The following is an 18,142-nucleotide window of genomic DNA, read 5'->3' on the forward strand; positions in this document are numbered from 1 at the left end:
AGAGGGAGGCCCTGGGGAGCAGGGGTGTGTACTTCTGTGCGCCTGTGGCTCCTCTGGCCCCGAGATGGGCCTGTCAGCCCTGCGTCCTCAGGAGGAGGGGAGCGGCCGGGCAGGCACCACGATGTCACGCACATGGACAGAGATCTGGCCCGAGAGCTAGGCCCTTCCTGTCTCAGGACTGTATTAATTTAAGGTGATTTCAAACTTAATCATAGAATGATCAACACTGAGAAAAACACCTAAGAAATTAACATTGGCACAATATGGCTTCAGTTCTCGGTGTGACGTTCGTTTTAGGTGTACAACGGAGCGGCTCGGCCCTTCTCCGCGCCACCGCACACTCCTCAGGACAGGCCCGTCCTCCGCCGCCCTGCCGGGCCTCCCCCCGCGCCTGTAGGTCTGTCTCGGCTGCTCGTCTCTCCTCTTCTCTCTTTGCTCAGGGTTCGGTTCATTGAAGTCCACATATGAGGGAGATCGCGTGGTGCTGTCTTTCTCTGACTGACCTGGCTCATTCAGCTGATGCTCCCTATTTCCAAGCACAGGCTTGCAAATGGCGAGACTGCCTGCTTTCTAACGGCTGCGCGATATTCCACGGCACACACACCACATCTTCTTTCTCCATTCATTGCTCAATGGATGCTGGAGCTGCTTCCATACCTTGGCTATTGTTGATGACGCCGCCTTAGACATAGGGGGCATGTATTTTTTCGAATTAGTGTTTTTGTGTCCATTGGGTAAATTACCAATGGCAGCACAATGCTACTAATTGGGCTACAGATGTTATTGGATTTCACCAGCCCAAGGACCTGGTGGGACATAGCAGGAACAAAGTGTGCGGCTCTTGCTTGCTTTGCATTATAGAAGCAAAATGTGGTCCACATGTCGCGGGAAGACCAGTCATCAGAGAACAACACACGGCAGCATCAGCACAGAGCCACAAACACGTTCCCCTGTTTCTCTGATACACTGGTAGGAGTAACTAGAAATGTGAGCTTCGTTTGACCCCAATGGGGCACCACGTGACTGGTCCGGAGGCGGTCATAGGTGGAACATCGGCAAAGTCACGAGAAGAAGCAAAGGAATAAGAATTTTTTATAAGAGTTTAAGTATTTAGGGCGCCTGGGTGGCTCAGTGGGTTAAGCCTCTGCTTTCGGCTCAGGTCATGATCCCAGGGTCCTGGGATCGAGTCCCGCATCGGGCTCTCTGCTCAGCGGGGAGCCTGCTTCCCCCTCTCTCTCTCTCTGCCTGCCTCTCTGCCTACTTGTGATCTCTCTCTGTCAAATAAATAAATAAAATCTTTAAAAATAAAAGAATTTAAGTATTTAAAAAAATTAGAGTTTAAACAAATATATTGTTGCAAGGTTGGTGCATGCAAACTGTTTGTCCAGCGAGCAGTTTCTGACCAGTGACTGATCGAAGAACCTACCGGTAACAATTTTTCTTTTTTCTTGGTTGATCTGTTGCCCTTGCTGTGCTGAACAACCCAGGATGTGGGGACGGAGTTGGCTCCGGAACAAGCTGAGTTGGAACGAGCTGAGAACCGTTGCTCGGCTGCGGCCGCTCCTCTTCCCTTTGTTCAGGGGCGAGGTGTCCCCAGTAGACGGGGTCGCTGACGCGGACGGCCATGTTCTCCGAATGTGGGGGGGCTGTGTTCCGCCGACGGGGCCTCCCTGGCAGCAGGGCACCTCCCCCTCCTCTCCTTTGGTTCCTCTTATGTCCACGTATAAAGCACAGAGCGGATGGGAGAGTTTTGGGAATGCAGGAGACAGGGACCAAGGTAGGACACCACTGCAGAAGACCCTGGTGAGTGGAAGAGCCATTGTTTTGAGGTTCGTGGCTACAGAAGTGGGGGGGGTGTCTAGCCAGCGGGATAGAGACCCGGCAGAGAGGACCTGGGCCCGAGAGTTTTGCTCAGTGCTCCTGTCTTTGTCAGCGGAGGGCAACTGTAACAGGTCCTGCAGGGCGGGGGCTAAAGAGCTCACATTTCCTGTCCCAGTTCTAGAGGCTGGCAGGCCAAGATCAGGCATCAGCAGGTGGGTTTGTCCTGAGGCCCGTCCTCGGCCTGCAGACGCCCCTCTGTGTCCTCACAGGTGGCTTTTCTCTGGGCCCGGCCCTGTGCCTCCTCCTCCCCCCCTGAGGACATCGGTCGTATAGGATCAGGGCCCTGCCCTTATGGCTTCATTTAACCTCGGCTGCCTCTTTAAAAGCCCTTCCTCCAAATGCAGTCACATGTGGGGTTAGGGCTTTAACTCACAAATTTTCGCAAGTCACCCCTCAGTTGATAACAGCCTATCTTGACAGTAGACTTGAGCCATGTAGCCTAGTTATGGTCAGTTTTAGAGAAGACCAGGAGGTTGTCTTGCTTTCTACAGTGGCTCACAGTAGGCCACAACAGCCCTTTGAGTCCTAAAGCCTCAGATGCTAAGAATAGATACACTTGTCAATAATGAACCAGAGCAATTCTTTCCCTGTGCATACCACTCAAAAATCTGACCTGGAGTCACATTCTCAGCATTTCCATTTTTGTACGCAAACAGAGGGAAAGTACGCATGTCCCAGGCTCTGGGCCTGCCCTAGGCCAGGCTTGTAATTGTCAACAACCCCTACTTAATTATTATTTTGACCCAGAGCTTCCTGTCACCTGGTTATTCATTATATGTGCTTTTCCTACCTCCCGGGTTTTTATGCAGATTCGGTAAGACTGTGTGAGGTCATGGCGTGAAGACCTTGGCCACCACTGGGCTCGGTGACTTAGTCTGGCTCTTTGGTCCCACGGATACTTATTGAGAGCTTGTTGTCTTGCAGCAGGTGTTGGGGATATAAAATCGAAGAATAAAGTTGTTTTCAGGACAAAGGAAAGACAGGGGGACATGATCTCATATACAGATCATTTCACAAAGAGACAGTATGGTATGCTGTCCCTGTGCGCAGCCCGGGCAGAAGACGGGCGGACAGAGAAGGTGCTGGTTCCTCTAATGTCCTGTAGTCTGACTGAAAGAAAACAGAGGCTTAATTCCTATTACTTTAAACAATAGAGTCAGGAACACAGCTGAGGAAATCACTCAGCAAATAGAAGGTTGTTCAGGTATTGGAGTCTGGGATGTGTACACAGAAAATCTGAAAGAACCTGCGGGTGAACTCTTAGAATTCATTGGTGAAGTTTTTTGTTTTTTTTTTTTTTAAAGATTTTATTTATTTATTTGACAGACAGAGATCACAAGTAGACAGAGAGGCAGGCAGAGAGAGAGGAGGAAGCAGGCTCCCTGCTGAGCAGAGAGCCCGATGCGGGACTCGATCCCAGGACCCTGAGATCATGACCTGAGCCAAAGGCAGCGGCTTAACCCACTGAGCCACCCAGGCGCCCCATTGGTGAAGTTTTTAAGGTTGTAAGGTAAAAGGTAAATGATAGTTGCATTTTTATACATGGTCATTGAGCAATTAGAAATAGAATTTTAATAACTTACTCTAGTATCCCAAACATGAAACACCTAGTCATAAACTGAGTGAAAGATATGTAAGATCTCCATACTGGAAATGATAAAGACCCTCCTCCTTTATGGAGAGACCTGCTATATCCTGATCTGGAAGACATACTATGGTAAAAATGTCATTATTTCTAAGTACATCTGTAGATACAGTGCAATTCCAATAAAAATACTGCAAAACTTTATGGAAATTGATGGGCTGATTCTAAAAGTGATGAGAATAAAAAGAACCAAAAACAGCAAAGGCAGTTTTGAAGAAGAAAAATGGAAGGTGACCTAGCTTGTGAACGCCCGAAGTTACTGTAGATTAAAATGGCCCCAGAAGTCCATGAAGTCAAACATGTGCGTGGTTTCCTCCTGTTCCGCCCTTTCTGCTCTTACTTTTATTTCCTTCTGTCTTAGTCAGCTCAGGCTCCCAAAACAAAATGCCTTTGATGGGGGCTCCCCCAGCAGACGTTCCTGTCCCGGCTCTGGAGGTGGAGAGGCCAAGATCAGGGTGTCCCATGGTCGGACTCTGGAGAGAGCCTGTTCCCTGGGCTGCATCCTCCCTGGGCGGAGCTCTCTGGAGTTCCCTCTTCTCCCAGAACACGAGTCCTGCTGGGTCGGGCTCCCAGCTTTGTGACCTCATTTAACCTTGATGACTTCCCCAAGGGCCCCGTCTCCAAACACAGCCCTCTGGGAGTCAGTGCCGCAGCAGACACGTTTGGGGGACCCAAACCTTTAGTCCACTCCACCCTCCCTCTCCTTTCTTAGGGGGGACAAGCTGAAGCTGTCCTCTTCACTCATCCATTTCTAAGTTTGTTCGTCATACCTGCGCGGAAGGCTAACTATTTCCCTTCAGGTACCGCGAGCTCTTAACGTTTGGAGAGTACTGGGTTCATCTCCTCTGACTCACAGTTTGTAGCCTCCATTCAGAGGGACCTCTGCTGGCAGGGACACAGATTCTCCTGTCTCATCCGGCTGCGCGAGTGCACTGGTGGCGAGGTTCAGAGTTGGAGTCAACACTGGGTTTCAGACGCTGTGGTCTAGCCAGATGGCCTTGTTCAGGTATCAGCTGCACTCCTTAGCAGCGCCTTGACCGTGGGGAAAATGACAATTCTCGCGTGGTTCGGTTTCCACAGCTCAGCAGTGGAAAAACTAAGGTGTGTATTGTGGTGTGCGCGTGGGCGTGCACGTGCGTGTGTGTGACTTCATCTGTCCTGGTCCGCAGCTCCGCGCGTGGCGTGCTCACTGCGGCGGTCTCAGCGCACGTGGGCTGCCGCGGTTCCGGACGCAGCTGACGCCGGTCTCTGTGCTCCGTGCCCCTCCCGGCCCTCTGGGTTTGCACATCCAGACTCGGTCCCCTTCTTGGACATCTTGTGGAGAGATGGCAGGCGTCCTGCTGTGCCGCAGGTGCTGACCGACGGCCTTTGGGGGTTCCGGGCTGACCCCGGGCTGGGCCGGAGTTTGCTGCCGCAGGTGCTGGTCATGCTCAGAAGCTGTGGCCCCACAGTCCAGTCCCGGCCCCTGGAGTCTTGGGTCGCCAGAGCATCGTCTGGCGCATTTCCTCCTCTGCCTTCTCTTTTTGCCCTTGGCCTCTGGGGTTTTCTGCTCTTCCTGTTAGGCTCAGCTGTGTGTTGTTTTTTTTTATCGTTCTATGTGGAACTAGTTCTGACATGACAGAGTGGGAGAAATCTCGTTTGCATGAGTCCTGGCCCCGAATTCCTAGAAGTGGGCCACGGTAGCCCTGCTCATCGGGCACTATGTCTTCGCACAACTTCCGTTTTATTCAGTGAATGGCACCGCTTCCATTGATCTGGGGCAAGTGAGTCCGGATTTAAAAGAAATTAGTTCATACAGTTGACTGAATCTGTACTTTTCTGCATGACAAGGTGAACTGTAGCATGACCATTGGTGTGAACATTTCCCCCAGGTCACTCAAGCTTAGGTTGCTGCTTAGGGACAAGCCATTTCTGCGCATGGTCCAAGGAGAAGGCTCGAGGTCTACACTGCTGGAGACCCTCCTCCTCACTGGGTGAGTCAGGTGTGCTGTTGACGGGCTTTGCCCACTGTGCCGCACGCACCGTTGCCCAATGGTTTAATAATTCCACTGCCTGTGTCCATCTGGATATTTCATGCAGCCCCTCTGCTTCCTTCCGTATGTTGGTTACGCTGAAAGCCCACCAAGGACCAGCTATTTTTTGCAGCATAATGAATTTCTAATGACATCTTGGGAATTCTTTGGAAAGAAACGGATGACTGCGTAAATCTACATCTCTGAGTCTATCGAACGATCTCAAGAACGATCTCAAGAAAAGTGTTATTTGGGCACCTAAAACTTTTCAAATTCTCCTCCTTTTCTGTTTTGTTGAATTTCATAGGAAGCTTAAGTTATAAAAATGAAACAACTATCTTGCACCTTTTTTGGCTGACGGCCTGGAACTCTTTTAAATTGGATCTTATAAATATTCCATAAAGTCCTCCTTTTCTCCTGGCAGTTAGCTTGTGTGGATGGCATCTTAAATGTTTATGCCCTTTTTGTAAAACTTGATAAAAACCTATCTGGTACTAATAATTTGGTTAATCAATTACTCAGTACCCAAACTTATTATTTAAGAAAATTCTTGAAGCCAGTCACTCTGCTGTTTTACATTTTGACACTTGGCAAGCCGTTGCTAGCCTACAAAGTATCGATTTCATGCTGATTCTCAAAAGGGAGCATTTAAAAAATACTCAAGGCAGTATTTCTATGATATCTTCCCCTTGAGGAGAGGCAGCCAAGAAAGCAAGCTTATTGGCCTCATTTAAAGAACGGTGAGGTAGGCATTATCCCCACTTAATCCATAAAGAAACCAAGTTGAGAGGTTAAGTCACTCGGCCCATGTGATAAGTCTAGTAGGTTTCAGAGCCAAAATTCACACTCAGGTCTGAGTCCACACTGTGCTCTCACTGCTCTATCAGAGTTTTCAAATATCTGTAGTACAAAACCTTTTTCTGGAAAAAAAAAAATGAGCCTGGAACCTCAAGAGACAAAGTAAACACCCAAATAATGGTGGTATTTTGGATGTATATAATACATAACAAATATGTGACTGTCTTACTACGAAATAAATCAGTGAAAACAATAGTGAATTCGGATCATCGGAAATTGGTGATTGTGGGTTACATTAGCGATTTTCTAGGTGCTGCATCCCACTTACTTTTGTCTTTTGGTTACACAGCACCCTGCATAGCTGAACGTAGCTAGGTGTTTTTAACATTTTACCTGTTAGATAGATATCAGTTACGTAATGATAGGCCAACTGGTGAAGCCACCGGCCTGTGTCCTTTATTCATTCCCTGTTCTCCAGCTGGAAAGTGTACAAAGCCAGAAAAAACAGGGAGACATTCCTGAGCAGTGTTCGTGAGTGGCGAGGCAGGGAAAGATGAAAAGTTCACTGACTAAATTGAGATAATTGTTTCATGGGGATCTTAGGGTTGGGTTAAAAATCTTCCCTCCCTTTGTAGTTCTGATAAACCCAGGTCTGAGAAGACCTCCTGAAAGAAAGCTGGGCATAGATGCAGATGAAGAGAAAACTCAGCTTGCTCGGAGCTTTCATTAATTCATTTATGCATCTGTTCACCAAATTGGCATTAAGGGTTTCTCATGCCTTGAGGTCACAGTGCCTCACATATAGTAGATGCACAATCCTAGGTGGGCATTCTGATCATTGCTAGTGTCCACCCCTTTGCTGAGACATGCTGAACAAATTAGGCTCCATCCTTGAAGAGCTCTAAGCTTGGGGAGAGTGCCGTGATTGGTCAGGGTCAAGTGCACTGGTTATTTGGAAGCCGTATTAATTTGAGTCTTGGCTTTTTATCCACTCTGATAAGACAGTCCCTGTCTTTTAATGAATGTCTTTAGGCCATTCACATTTAAAGTGATTGCCACCTGTCATGTGTGTAACTGTTTTCCGCTTGTTGCACTCTTTGTTTGTTGACCTCCCCTTCTTACTCTGCCTCCTCCGGTTTTATTTGATGTCATCTGGTCCCGTTTTCTCTCTCTCTTTAGCACATCATTTATACTTATTTCTAGATTTTCCTTCAGTGGTTGCCTGACAGTCTGGAACATACATTTACAATTCACCTAAATTCCCTTTCAGATGACACTACACTGCTTCACGAGGCCGGCAGGCGCGTTATACCAAAGCGTCACAAGCCTCATGCTCCTCCCTCGCACTGTTGCTGTCAATCGCGGCGCTTCCCCATATGCTGTAGCCACCCAGTGCCTTGTTACTGTGGTTACTGATGGGGAGAAAGGCAGTTATCTTTCGGATTAGGTCAGAATATGAAAAAAAATTGTATTTTTCTTCATTTATTCCTTCTCTGATGCTCTGCCTTTCTGCAAGTACACCCAACCTCCTGACTTCTGTCACTTTAGGGGAGAAAGGAAGGCTGGAGGGGGCTGGAGTGGGTAACTGTCCGCTCAGGTGGGAGGAGTCTTTCCCTGCAAAGGACTTTGTAATGGTGAATGCTCTGGGCATCTTTCAAACTGGGTCCTTGCCCCCTGCCTGCTAGAAACAGAGGAAGATTTAAAAATTTAATTTAATTTTTTTCAGTGTTCCAAAATTGATTGTTTATGCACCACACCCAGTGCCCCGTGCAACAGATGTTCTCCTTAATACCCACCACCAGGCTCACCCAACCTCCCCTCCCCCCCCCCCAAAACCCTCAGGCTGTTTCTCAGAGTCCACAGTCTCTCATGGTTCATCATCCTTAGGACAGCCTCGGTATTGGTGAACATGGTCACCTATGCTGCAGTCTGTTACTATGTAGTGCCATAAGTACCATAGTTTGTTACCATGTAGCTACTATATCCTGTAGTTCATTCCTTTGTAGCCACTAAATATTGTAGTTCATTACTATGTAGCTACTAAATATCAGCCTGTTACTATGTAGCTACTAAACATTGTAGTTTGTTATCATGTAGCTACTAAATACTATAGTTTGTTATCATGTAACTACTAAATATCATAGTTCATTACCATGTAGCTACTTACTATTAGTTTGTTACTATGTAGCTACTAAATATTGTAGTTTGCTACTAAGTAGTTACAAAACGATATACTTTGTTACTGTTAACTTTTGCTATTTGTGTTTCATTGCAAATCCTCTAGATTGAAGTAATATGATCTGGATGTTTTGAAAAATCAAAGAAAAACCATGATATATTACTTGGTTATATTTCACTTGATTATATTTCTGATTTTCAAACTTGTGCATGAGAATTAATGTGACCACCATGCATTTGGCTATTAAACTTTTAGGTTTCTCATACCAATGACCAGGCTTGCTAAACAAGAGAACTTTTAAATGGAACTTCTAATTTTCCTTCTTTTATGTGTGTATTCTGATTAACCCTACAGATATAGGTGCGGGCATTCACTTTTTGTGTATTGTCTATGTGTCTGTGATTCTCAGATTGTTATTTCCAACTCACATCTCCATCCAAGGTTCCAGAGGGGGATATCCAGCTGCACCTCGTCACTTATATTCCGTTGTCTCAAAAGTGTTAAATTTAATGATTCAAACCTAAAGATTGATTTCTCTCCATTTTAACCTGTGATTCTATTAGTCTTTCATTTCAGAAAACATGATCAATGTCTACTGTTTTGGGAAAAGCAGAAACTGGAAAGACCTAGGTACAATAAACAGAAATACTTGATAAGAATCAAGAGTGGAGTACATAAGAAAAGGTGTATATTATTTTGAGTGTTACCTGGGGATCTTCCAGAGATCATCTCAAGAAAAGAGCACGGAGGAAGTTCCTATGCCAACGAAGGCTGAAATTTACACGCTATTGAGGTTTTCTTTTCTTAGGTTATCTCTCTTAGATTATCGAGGGAATTAATATTATTAGAGCATTCAAGGAAAGAGAGAATATAACACACTTTTAGCAGAACAAGATCAGAGCATGAGGGGACAACAGTGTTACATGGGCAGGTGTAAAAGGAACTGAAGCTGGAGGAAGTTGCTTACAGTGACTATATTTATGGATGATGAGCTGTCTAAAGTTTAATCTTTTTGCAGAGGTAACATGTACTGACAATTTTTTTTTAGGAAAAAAAGAATCCTTGTGAGATGGCTCTGGTGGTTCCACATAGTACGACATGTACATTATAAAATTCTGGATTTTCCTTGTCACATATAGCGATGGTCCATGGAAGACCAGGCTGTAGAGAAAGAAGAGCGCGAATGAGCTAGGGTTAAAGGCATCTCTGTGTGGGGATTTAGGTGAGGGAAGCAGATGGGTTTCTGGTCCAGAGATAGCAATAGGGTCCATTGGCCTATAGGATATTTAAATACGTCTGCATTGCACGGTCCCCAGATCCAAGGTTTTCCTCCCTGGTCGTCCATGGCACATGAACTCCCCTGTCAGAGCAGACTGAGACGTCTTCACGGTGGGAATCCTGTCTGTCTTGCACACCATTGTATCTCCGTGCCCAGCACAATACCAGTGACGGGGTAGTTCTCTGTAAGTAGTTGTTGAGTAAATAAAATAGTGTTTGATAGCTATTATTTTTTTTTTAAAGATTTTTTATTTATTTATTTTTGATAACTATTAAATACCAATTGTATGTTCAGCAATAATGAAAAATAAACTTTAGGTTTGGGGACAAAAAATTAAAATAAAGCAGTTCGGTAATAATACAAGCTTTTTTATATCTAAATACCAAATATGTGGTGACAAGTTCGAAAAGATTCCTGAGAAGAGGTGTAGGGTGCATCAGCACAGAGACAGTTTCTTGGGAGAGGCAAGAGTGCATGAGGAAGCTTGGAGGCTGCGTCGCCTCCCAGGTAACGGTAGTAAGATTCCGTAAAGCCGTGGGGACCTTGAACTTCAGATGAAGACGACTTTTGGGGGGAAATCTTTTGAGGTGGAGTTACGTAAGAAGAGTCGCGCCTTTAGGAAGATAAGTGTGTTATTTGTGCCTACGTTGGAAGACTCGCTGGAGTCGCACGTTGGTGTGCTATGATGACAGTGGCGCGGCATGAGGGGTAGAATCATGGGCTGGTGGAGGCGCCATGGAATACCAGGCAGGAAGGGTTGGAAAAACCTGGTTCAGGAACAAAGCAGGAGTCCCAGACTGATTGGAGATGTTTCTAGAAGAAGCCCCTGAGGATCTGTGGAAATGGGGAATCGGGCTGGAGTGCTGGCGGAGGGCACGGGGATGGGCATTTGGACAAGGTTGAGTTGGGCCAAGGAGTGGCCACAGGAAGCAGCAAGAGCAGGAAGGGTCAGTGTCCCTAACAGAGGGGAGGTTTGGGGGGACCGGTGGGGAGAACGGAGTGTAGATTGGGTTCAATGCCCCAGAGAACCCAGGAAGAAGGAAGACCGAGTTGTGGTGAATTCCCAAGGGAAAGGTCCAGAGCGCTTCGGGAGGACCAGAGTGTCGGGTGGAAGGCAAAGTGACAAAAACGTGTTTGACTGTGGCCGAGGCCCAGAGAGGGAGGAGGTGATGCCCTTCATTGCTGGTGTTTGAGAGACAGCTGGTAACAAGCTCGATCTTGAATGTCAGGAAATGCTCATGTAAGATGATGGGCGCAGGGGGTCACGGGGCTCCTCCCAGTCATGAGGTCGGGGGGGCACCAGGCGGCGCGCGGCAGCCCAGCTCTGTCCCTCTGGTTGAGGGCGGCGAGCGTCCCCCTGAGCTCGCTCTGCGCCGGTAGAGAGATGTTGGACGCTGGGGGCGCCTACAGGGCTTTGGCAGGTGGCGTGAATCCGGCTGGGAGGGGGGCGGGTAAGAAGCCCCGCTGGGGGTGGCCGGCTGGCGTCTCCCTGTCCCGCCCGTGCTGCTGCCCCTCCCGCGGCCGTCCCGTGTCCTCACTTCGGCCGCCCCGCCTTGCCTCTCTCCTCCCCTCACTTCGTACTGCTTTCCCAGTGCTGGTGAACTTAAAACCCGAATGATTTTTCTGTGCACAGCAGTGCCTGTCGAGGAACGAGAGACAGTAAATGGAATCCCTCCAGCGCACGGCAAATACACAAAACCTGTGGGATCCGGAGCTGATGGAAACCAGAGCGGAAGGACGACAGGGCCCAGGACAACGAGTGCAAGACGGGAAGTGCCGAAGAACGGGAAGACATTAGAACAAAATGCAGCCTGGGGCGGCGATCTGTCCGAACGGGTTCGTGGACTGTGGTTTTTTTAAAACTTGGCTAAATGGGCATGAATATCAATTGTCATAGATCTTTTTCTTTGTCTTTTTTTTTTGGTCCTGGTTTTCAAAAGAAGAAATAAATGACGAGAGAGGATTTCTGAGCCTGCTTGTCCCTCTGTGAATAAGTTTAACAAGGGGACGCTCGTGTGACCTGTGACCATTTGCTCCTGTTGAGGGAGGAATGGAAACGTCTTTCTCCTGTCCTCAAGTTCTCCAGAAATTAGCGACAGATCTTTAATGGAGCCCTGGTATTGTGTTCTTGGTTTCAGACTTCTTTTTTAAATCTAAGGTTTTTGTTTGTTTCTGTTTCTTCATGTTTCTTTGTTTTTTCCCCTACATTGTGCCTTTGTCGTTGTTGTTCTAAATTTCCATGAATTGAACCCTAATGAAACGACTTAAGACACCATTTAGTAAACACAAACACCAGCAAATAAACCCGAAAGACGAAAAGCAAAACAAAAAAAGCTCTTCTGTTTTTAGCACGGTGAGTGATTTTAGAATCATTTCCTTTCATAAGACACGAGTAACCATGTGGAACTTTTGGCAGTAACAGGGCTGATCGTTATAACCCATTGGGTAGTGATTTTATATTCGGATGGATTACTTAATAATAATTACATTGAACTTACCGTTTAATTAAATGTTTATTTGCCATGTAAATTTTATATTTCGTCAAAATTATGTGATTTTTACAGCAAGGATAATTATCCTATGATTATGAGGCAGTGACCTTGAACAGTCCCTTAATAATTAGTTATAGTTTCTGATGTAATTAAATCATTGAACCAGATCTTGCTGGGTGAGAAGGTAACTAACCACATGCACAGAGGGACTCAAGTGCAGAGGAGCTAAAAATCACGCTGCCTCACTAACGAGAGAGGGCTGTGCTGTGACCTCCCCTCCTGAGGCTGCCGGACCTTGGCTGGGGACCACACTGGTGTGTGCTTTGAGTATTATTTGTAACAGCCCGCATTTGTGCCGTTCTGAGACCGTGAGCCCACGGAGCACCAGCTCCCGGGACTGACCTCAGGAGAGGACCTGGTGGATCCAGGGGTTGTCCCGTGAGCCTGTCCGCCGACCCGTTTAGGGACGGGACCCTGACCCGGTTCTGGCCTATGAGACTGAGGAGAACTTCACTGGGGGCTGTGGGAGAAGCTCTTCCCCCGCTCAGAGAGAGAGTCGCGGAAAGCCGGTGCTGCTCTCACTGGTGTGCCTGTGCAGGTCTCGTAGCCAAGGTCGCTGCTGGGTGCCAGCCTGGAGGGAGGGAAGTCGTCGTGTTCACGGAGCTGTCCTTGAACCCTGCACTGACCTTCGAGGCCGTCCAGAGTTTCGTATTTGCCGCATGTGGATCTCCTGGTCTGATGTTGCCCCTGCTTACCCCCGCCCGAGCCCGCTGGTGATCACTCACGGTTAGTTCATGTTCCCACATGAATGAGAGCGCCGGGGCCCATCTATTTGATTAGGTACGTTCTTGTCGGTATAATATTACTTCAAAGATTAATTTACAAAACATACAATTTGATGCCTTTAATTAATAGCCTGCCGTGGTGCGCAGTTCAGTGGTGTGACCTAAGGGTCAAGACCCACAGTTTACGAACTGTTAATCACGCATCAGCCCATCTGCTCACGGGACCTGTTGATCCATCCGCTCAGCTGCGAGCAGGAAGCTAAGTGGCCCCAAAAGATAGACTATGTCACTTCCAAAAAGTTTCCAGGAGAAGTTGACACTTGGATGAGAAAGAGCAGAAGACATGATCCTTGATTTCCAAGGCACTTTGCTGCCTCGCGTGGAAGAGCAGGGGACCGTCACGGGGACGGCGCGCGCTGTCCCCGTCACACCCCTGATGACACGGGTCAAGTGACTCGATTCTTTTTCCCTTGTGATTCTTAAAAAAGGAGGGGGACCCAAACAAATTTCTGCCAGTCTTGGGAATGTGTGATATCAAGCCTCAGCTCTAAGCTTCATTTACTAAGTGCTGCATTACCTCACCCTTCAGTTGTAACTATGGATTTTCTATAAATCTCCATGCGGCCAAACGTGATAAGCTGCTTGACATACCACAGAGCACGGCAGGGCTTATTAGCACTTGGGAAGTTATCGATCGCTTGTCTTGATTAATCTTTTATGGGTCTCTGTGGGAGTAACTGCAGAGGAAGGACCAGGGGACCTGCCGCAGAGCTCATTCACAGTTTCTCCTCCTACTGCGAGGGTCTCGATGCTGCAGCTCTTGGTCTAATGATGACTTTTCTAGCACAGGTTGTTCTGGGTCTCTATCAGCAATGAGAATTTTTTTTTTTTTAAGATTTCATTTATTTATTTGTCAGAGAGAGAGCAAGCGAGAGCGAGCATAGGCAGACAGAGTGGAAGGCAGAGTCAGAGGGAGAAGCAGGCTCCCTGCAGAGCAAGGAGCCGGATGTGGGACTCGATCCCAGGACGCTGGGATCATGACCTGAGCCGAAGGCAGCTGCTTAACCAACTGAGCCACCCAGGCGTCCCAGCAATGAGAATTTTTAAGTTATATTTATTTTCAAGACCTGCCAATAAGATGAAAAGGGTTCCCCGTGTGTTTCATACTTAAGGGTAAACAAGGAATTTTTAATTTATGTTTTAAAATAAAATCTGCTTTTCTTGGTTATATAAGTTAAAATATATATATATAATATATATATATATATATATATATATATGGTGATGAGGTTGTTTTTCACCTGACAACTCAGGAGTCGTATGAAGGAGCCATTTTCCTGACTTTGCTGCTGCTTTCACTACTGAGCGCTCTCTGAACGAGGAGCAGGTTATGCCGTGGAGCCGTACCCCGGCTGAGGCGGTTTTAGTATCTTTTGCAAGTGGCCTTGAATGGAGCCGTGGAGGCTACGGAAGGCTTAGCACAGAAGGGGTGTGGGGCGCGGGGTGCAGGGCAGCTCTCTGGTTTGGGGCAGGGCGACGTGGGACCTGGTTGTCCACCTCCGTCTGCTCCTCCTTAAGCCCGGAGGAGGGGCAGGGCCGGCTGGGGCCCCCACATTTCTGCTTCACCTCTGCCTTTGGGATGGCTGGCTGACCTCACAGGAGGCGGGCATGGTGCTGCCCGAAGACGTTAGCCGCCTCCCCGAGTCATTGCTCAGAGCGAAGCGTTCCTCCCGTTTCCGAACAAAGTGCTGAGGGTCCTGTGGGTGCGGCTACGTCCAGCTCCTGACGGGGCCCACCTGACGGGCGCCCACCTGACGGACGCCCCGCCCTGGGTCTGCGCGTCCTGGTGCCCCATCCAGGCTCAGTGAATTCAGCTGGAACAGCCCAGCGCTCGCTGGTTCATTAGGTGACAGCTCTGACAGGGACACCTTCGGGTGGAGGTTAGTACAGAGTGGAAGGAACGGGAGGGACCGTTTATGAGGAAGTGCCCGTGGGTACCACGAATGGAACCTGAAATGTGCCAGGGTCGCCCTAGGTGGCTCTAACTACTGTCTTGGATTTAAGACACAAGAAGTGACGTGATTTCATATCAACAAACTCTGGTGTAGCAGATGCTCAGAGTAAGTGTCAAAATGCTGCCTATTACTCTTGTTTCTGGCCTCCGTTAGACCACATGTGCTCAAGAAGGGTCATTTCTTTTTTTTAAAAGCAGGCTCCATGCCCAGCATGGAACCCAACAGGTGGCTTGAACTCATGACCCTGAGATCAAGACCTGAGCTGAGATCAAGTTGGACACTTACCCTACTAAACCACCCTGGCTCCCCAACAAGGGTCATTTATTTATTTTTAAAAATTTAAAATTATTGGGGCACCTGGGTGGCTTAGTGGGTTAAGCGTCTGCCTTCGCCTCAGGTCATGATCCCAGCGTCCTGGGATCGAGCCCCATATCGGGCTCCCTGCTCAACTTGATCTGATGACCTTGAGATCATGGCCTGAGCTGAAGCTAAGACTTGAATGCTTAACCAACTGAGCCATCCAGGTGCCCCAGAAACGGTCATTTTTAAGGGAGGTTTTAGGTAATCATATTTCCCAGCTTGTGTAATGTCATGTGTCTCAAACACTGTCTCTATGTTGCTGTTTCGCCCATCAGGGCAAGATGAACACGTCAGAGCTCCCTTGAGGACCAGGGAGCAGGTTCAATACATCGATCTCAAATCGGAAGGGCAATCCTCTGCGCGCCGGCCTCGTTTGTCTTAAAGATACGTGTTATGACGTCAGCTCGTAAGTTTCGTGGGTCTTCTGGAAGTTGCACATTTTGGGGGCTGGAGGGGTCATATTCAAACGAATGCTCTGATTCCTCACAGAGCTGGTCAGCAAAGATCGTTGGTTTTTAACTTTGATCTGAGGTCAGAAAGGTCCTGGGTTTGAAATCCAGTTCCATCATTTACCAGCTTTCAAACTTGGACACTTTACTTAATCTCCTTGATTCGTTGTCCTAGTCCGTACCTCAGATCACTTTTGCAAGGGTTAAGTTAGGTGAGATGTTTCCCAACACAAGGAGATGCTCAGAAAGTGGCAGCTTTATTTAGTGACCTGAAGTCCTAGTGGAAGCTTCGGTGTGATGCGATGGAAATATTAGAATCCTTCAGTGATGACTGATGTTGGACGAGCTCACCACGTCTGGTGCCGGGAGCCGGGACCACCTTCAGTGATGACTGATGTCGGACGAGCTCACGTCTGGTGCCGGGAGCCGGGACCACAAAGACGAAGAAGACTCCGCTCTGGGAGCCCGCGGTCTGCAGGCCGGTCTTCTGAGTGCTGATTCCCGGGCACGTTCTCTTGCTCCGGGGCTAGAAGGGCAGAATCTGAGTTGAGGGCTGGCTCCAGGACGGCCCACGAGAAGATCATAATTTTGAAATTGCTGTTCTCGATCAAATGCCATGTCTTTTTCTGATAAAGGTGAAGGCTGGGGAGTTGGCGGGGGCTGACGTATGTGTGGTGTCGAGGTATGGGACCACAAGGGAAGCCGAAACAGAGAAGGCACAGGGTGTGACGTCCTAGAGTGTGTTTCTAGGATGATGAGTAGCTTTGGCAATTAAGTAAATCCAAGTTGGCCAAGTATTGGCTCAAATGATTAACCGGGACCATAAGCTGAAAGAGAAGAGTGTCAGCGTCTTAAGTTATATCCACAAGGCACCGGAGCCACTCGGAAGCAGTCAAGCAATATTGCTAGAATCACGGAGGATATAGTCTGCGGTCTGTGCCGACAGGTTGTCTTGTTTGGTCTGGGGATTCGGGTAGAGGGAGCCCGTCCCCACTGCCCCACTTGCTCTTCCTTTCCTTCCTTCTGAAGGAGAGCAACACTTGATTCCTCACCCCCCAAGGGTCCGCGGCGGGGTCCGACGGTTACACTGACAAAGACAGACGAGCAGGAGAACAGCACACAGATGTACAGGTTGCACCTGACGTGGAGCGTAAGGAAATGAAAACCCAAAGAAACCGTTAGACCCCAGTATTTTATGCTGGATTCGAAGCGCACTGCACCGTCACGGGGAGCACGGGTGCTTCAGGAGCGCGCGGTAAGGGCAGCCCGTGGGCAGACTGCGGGACTCTGCTCCGCGTTACTCCGTCTCGGAGCTACGGGCTCTCCCTTCCCTGCGTCCAGGGGGCCTGTCTCGTGAGGGGCTTGTGACCTGCCTCAGGGAGGGCAGGGTCGGGTCGTCAGAGAGAACTTCCTGCGCTTCTCTGCCTCCTTCAGCGGGAAACACTTGTGTCCCGGCACCGTATTTGGGGGGAGTGTGCCCTGAACCCCATCATTTCCTTATTTCTGTAGGCCAGGCCGACTGCCCCCTGTGACTAGCCAAATCCTCATATAGCTCACACTGTAATGGAAGACAAACAGGTATTCTCAGTTGTCCCCTCCTATCCCTTGGGAATGCGTTCCAAGAGCCCCAGCGGATGCCCGAAAGTACAGATTGTACCAAACCCTGTATACGCTACATTTTTTCGTGTCTATATTGTTCCTGTGGGGCTGTCCAAGGAGCCTTCTCTCTGTGGACTTCCCAACGAAATCCTGCCCGTAGGAACATGGGCATAGGATTAACCCAACAATCTCATCCTTATTTTAAAAAAATTTTATTTAATCTTACTTTATCATTTACTTACTATCACGTTCAGTTAGCCAGCACAGAGTGCATCGTTGGCTCTGGGTGGAGCGTTCAGTGACTCCTTAGTTGAAAATCCTGCTCTTTAAAGGCCATATCCCAGCAGCTCTCAGTGGCCATTGTGACATGAATAGTATCGTTTTATCCCAGTCATTCCTAAATCGGCTTCTGTCTCCTCCTTCTCTTATCCCCTGCAGTAATGGGTGTCATCAACAGGTTGCCCGTCAGGCTTCTGGGACCCAGCTGAAGGGCGGTGGTGCTCCGAGCGGGCCTGGCGGCCGGCCGGTGACAGGGGCGGGGGAGGCGGGGGGACATGAGGAACTCCGAACTCGGGGGGACGTGCGGGCTGTGCGCCTCCCTTCCCTGTAGCACCGGCCGGTGCGCGCTTCGAGTTTCTGCGACAGACA

The 18,142-nt window shown here is 48.4% G+C and overlaps 1 protein-coding gene and 1 long non-coding RNA gene across 2 annotated transcripts in view; both read left to right on the forward strand.

The window, feature by feature from the left end:
- Positions 1 to 11,630, forward strand: part of LOC101692193 (translation initiation factor IF-2-like) — a 53,736-nt gene extending 42,106 nt beyond the window's left edge. The window contains exon 3 of the mRNA XM_045086260.1: positions 11,428 to 11,630. Coding sequence (XP_044942195.1) covers positions 11,428 to 11,457 — 30 coding nt within the window. The 3' untranslated portion in view covers positions 11,458 to 11,630. The remainder of the gene's footprint in view (positions 1 to 11,427) is intronic.
- Positions 11,631 to 12,156: 526 nt separating this feature from the next.
- Positions 12,157 to 18,142, forward strand: part of LOC123393646 — a 42,271-nt gene continuing 36,285 nt past the window's right edge. Inside the window, exons 1-2 of the long non-coding RNA XR_006608475.1 lie at positions 12,157 to 13,072; positions 15,722 to 15,852. This is a non-coding gene — a long non-coding RNA (uncharacterized LOC123393646). The remainder of the gene's footprint in view (positions 13,073 to 15,721; positions 15,853 to 18,142) is intronic.

The sequence above is a fragment of the Mustela putorius genome, unplaced genomic scaffold, assembly GCF_011764305.1.
Source record: "Mustela putorius furo isolate JIRA1106 unplaced genomic scaffold, ASM1176430v1.1 tig00000929_pilon_pilon_pilon, whole genome shotgun sequence".
Classification (NCBI taxonomy): Eukaryota; Metazoa; Chordata; class Mammalia; order Carnivora; family Mustelidae; genus Mustela; species Mustela putorius.